Source organism: Octopus bimaculoides, chromosome 28, assembly GCF_001194135.2.
Source record: "Octopus bimaculoides isolate UCB-OBI-ISO-001 chromosome 28, ASM119413v2, whole genome shotgun sequence".
Classification (NCBI taxonomy): Eukaryota; Metazoa; Mollusca; class Cephalopoda; order Octopoda; family Octopodidae; genus Octopus; species Octopus bimaculoides.
In genome coordinates, this window is record NC_069008.1 from 977,713 (window position 1) to 981,636 (window position 3,924).

Here is a 3,924-nt window from a genome sequence, read left to right on the forward strand (position 1 = left end):
GGGGGGAGTAGAGTGAGAGGGGGGGAGTAGAGTGAGAGGGGGAGGGAAATAGTGGAGAATGAGAAAGAAGAAAACAGAGTGAAGTGGAGAGATAGGATGCAGGAAGGAAGGAAGAGAGAGAGAGAGAGAGAGAGACGGGGTATGGAGTAGAGATATGTACAGACTGACGAAGTGAGAGTGAATTTACCTGATCTCCTTTGGTCAAACCCATTTTGTCTGGCTCACTGTCAGGCATCACCTGATTGGACAAAGATAAAAACCAATGATGATAAAGATGATGATGATGATGATGATGATGATAATAATGGTTACAAATTCTGGCACAAGGCCGACAATTCTGGGGGAGGGAATAAATAGATTTCACCAACCCCAATGCACAACTGGTACTTATTTTATCAACCCTGAAAGCATGAAAGGCAAAGATGACCCGGGCAGAATTTGAACTCAGAACGTAAAGAAAGATGAAATGCTGCTAAGCATTCTGACCAGTGTGCTAACGATTCTACCAGCTCACTGCTTGGTTTTCCTTTTGGCACAAGGCCAGAAATTTTGGAGAAGGGGATAATTAAACTGACCCCACTGCTCAACTGGTACTTATTTTATCAACCCCAAAAGGATGAAAGGTAAAGCCGACCCCAGCAGGATTTGAACTCAGAAACAACAACAACAACAACAACAATAATAATAATCCTTTCTACTAAAGGTGCAAGGCCTGAAATTTGGCGGGAGGAGACTAGATGATTACATCAACCCCAGCGTTTCATTGATACTTAATTTATCAATCCCCCAAAAGTGGAATTTGAACTCGGAATGTGCAGACAGACAAAATACTGCTAAGCATTTTGCCTAGCGTGCCAACAGTTCTGCCAGCTCACCGCCTTAATAATAAGCTTTGTGATTGAATTTGGTAGGCGGAAGTTACTGCCGTGTGTGTATATGTCTGTGTATGTGCTTGTGCCTCTCCGAAAGAGAGAGAGAGAGGGGGGATAAATGTGGTTGTATTAAGTAATGCTTGAATTACCTTTGATACAAAAATACCATAGTGATGCTCTTTGCCACCTCTGATGTTGAATCCCAGCTGAAAACAATATAAAGGAAACATGTTACTACTACTACTACTACTACTACTACTACTACTAATAATAATAATAATAATAATAATAATAGTAGTAATGATGCAGTACCATGCAGTGGCTCTCATGGCTTCTGATCTTAACTGATTGGAAGTGTTATCATGCACATTGTTTTGTCTTGGTATAAAAAGATGGCCTACAGCAAATATTCTGCTTAATACCACAGATTTGCAGAGGATGTAGTAAATGGCAAGGGTATCACCATCCTTTGGAACTTCCCAATACAAACAGACAAAAAAATTGACTCAAGTTGACCAGACATTGTGATCAAGGACTACAACAGATCAAAATGTCCCACAAGATCAAAATGTCTCAAGAAAGGAATACGAAAAGCTTTCTAACTATGAAGATTTGCAAACTGAAATCACAAAAATGTGGAAGCTTAGAACTATGATAATGCCAGTAGTAATTGGTGTATTGAGAATAATAAAGAGGGGAGCTGAGAAGTATATTAAGCAACTCCAATCTCCGTGAACTACAAAAGATAACCTTGATGGGTTTAGCCCATATACTATGGAATGAACTCGCCATCTAAAATGGAATAAATGTGGTGATAATTTTAGCATGCATAGCAAAACAAAAAATGTGCCCTTGCTGCTCCTGGTCTCCAGAGGATGCTTGGTACTAAGGCAGCTGAAATAAAGTTATAATGAAAGGAAACCATAGACAGTAATAATAACAATTATAAAATTTTGGCACAAGGATAGCAAGCTTAAGGCAAAGTTAACCTGGGCAGAATTTGAACTCAGAACGTAGAGATGGATGAAATGCTACTAAGCATTTTGCTTAGCATGCTAAAGATCAAGCCAGCTCATCAGCTTTGCAAGATGAAACATTAAATTTGTTTTTTCTCCACAAAAATGGAAGGGTCTGTCCTAGGCAAATGTGCATCGTTTACACTGGCAAATATTACGAGGCACCTGCAAGAGCCCTGTGCTGGTGCCATGTTAAAAACACCCAGCACTCACTGTAAAGTGGTTGGTGTTAGGAAGGGCATGGGCATCCAGCCATAGAAACTATGTCAAATCAGACTGGAACCTGGTGCGGCTCTCCACCTTACCAGCTCTGGTGAAACTATCCAACCCATGCTGGCATGGAAAATGGACGCTGAAGGATGATGATGAATGATAAGTGACCATTCGGTGAGTTTCAATCCTAAACGTGGGTAGGGGGATAAGATCCTGACCTTGTGAGGTGGGGTGGGATACATGTGGGTGGTAAAGAAGAGTTTAGATTTGACTGACCTGTTCAGATGCATTGCTCCGGGTTATATGGATATTTCTGGGTAGGAACTTCTCAAGACCATTATCATAATCAGGATGGTTTGGACGCTGTAATACAAGTAGAAACAAAGAAAAATAGAAAGAGACGGTGCAGGTGGCTGTGTGTTACAAAGTTTGTTTTCCAAACACATGGTTTCAGGTTCAATCCAACTGCATGGCACCTTGAGTATATATATATGGCACATAAAAATCACTCACTACACTCTTGGAGTGGTTGGCATTAGGAAGGGCATCCAGTTGTAAAAACCATGCCAAATCAGATTGAAACCCACTGCAGCACACCTGCTTACTAGTTTTTCAGTCAAACCGTCCAACCCATGCCAGCATGGAAAACGGACGTTAAATGATGATGATAATGATGATATACAAAAAAGTTATATCAATGTACGTATGCAAGTACGAATACACATACACACATATATACACATATCAACATAGATATATAACGATGATTAATACTATTAGACAGCCTGATAGTTAATAACAACTGCTAGTATCGAAAATGTGTGTGTGTGTGTGTATATACATATATATATATATATATATATATATATATATATATATATATATATATATATATATATAGCACCACAGGATTAGATAAATCCATGGCACAAGGACCCAGCAATTTGGTGGGAGGAATTTAAGTCGATTATATTGGCCCCCAATGCTCAGATGGTACTTATTCTATCGACTCTGTAGTAATGCCCTTATATAAATATAAACAAATAATTATATTCTTGGGAATAGAACTTTCCCTTATGAATTTTTTTTATACACTAGCTTCCTGATAAAATTCTTATAACAAGGAAACTCAAGGTCCGAGAGTATACATCCATAAGCGTTACATGTAATCAAGACATGAACAAAACACATCTATAAGGAAGTTGCTCTTACTTTATCGGGTGGTACCCAGAACGGTGGAAGTTCATAGGGGGGCAACTGTGCACGCATATTCTCCAGAGATCTCACTTCTGGGGACGACATTTCGTTGTCTGTCTGTCTATATCCTTACCTCTCCCTCTCCGTGTATGTCTCTTTCTTTTGTCAACTGCTTTCAATGGTCTCTCGGTTTTGTTGTCGTTAACAAGTAATAAATAAACAGCCAAGTTGGACAGCAACAGCACTGTCATGTACCGGAAGTCGAAGTGATAGTAATGCTGCTGCTCAGGTTATTATGTAGCCCTAGGTCAGTCCACGTGGAGACGCAATGGCCCAGTGATTAGAGCAGCGGACACGCGGTCATAGGATCGCGGTTTCGATTCCCAGACCAGGCGTTGTGAGTGTTTATTGAGCGAAAACACCTAAAAGCTCCCCGAGGCTCCGGCAGGGGATGATGGTCAACCCTGCTGTACTCTTCCACCACAACTTTCTCTCACTCTTACTTCCTGTTTCTGTTGTGCCTGTAATTCAAAGGGGTCAACCTTGTCACACACTGTGTCACGCTGAATATCCCCGAGAACTACGTTAAGGGTACATGTGTCTGTGGAGTGCTCAGCCACTTGCAC

The 3,924-nt window shown here is 40.6% G+C and overlaps 1 protein-coding gene across 1 annotated transcript in view; it reads right to left on the reverse strand.

The window, feature by feature from the left end:
• Positions 1-3,843, reverse strand: part of LOC106878455 (PDZ domain-containing protein 11) — an 8,129-nt gene extending 4,286 nt beyond the window's left edge. Inside the window, exons 1-4 of the mRNA XM_014927667.2 lie at positions 3,314-3,843; positions 2,378-2,464; positions 1,022-1,078; positions 188-238 (exon numbers count right to left, since the gene is read on the reverse strand). Coding sequence (XP_014783153.1) covers positions 188-238; positions 1,022-1,078; positions 2,378-2,464; positions 3,314-3,403 — 285 coding nt within the window. The 5' untranslated portion in view covers positions 3,404-3,843. The remainder of the gene's footprint in view (positions 1-187; positions 239-1,021; positions 1,079-2,377; positions 2,465-3,313) is intronic.
• Between the last annotated feature and the right edge of the window lie 81 nt (positions 3,844-3,924).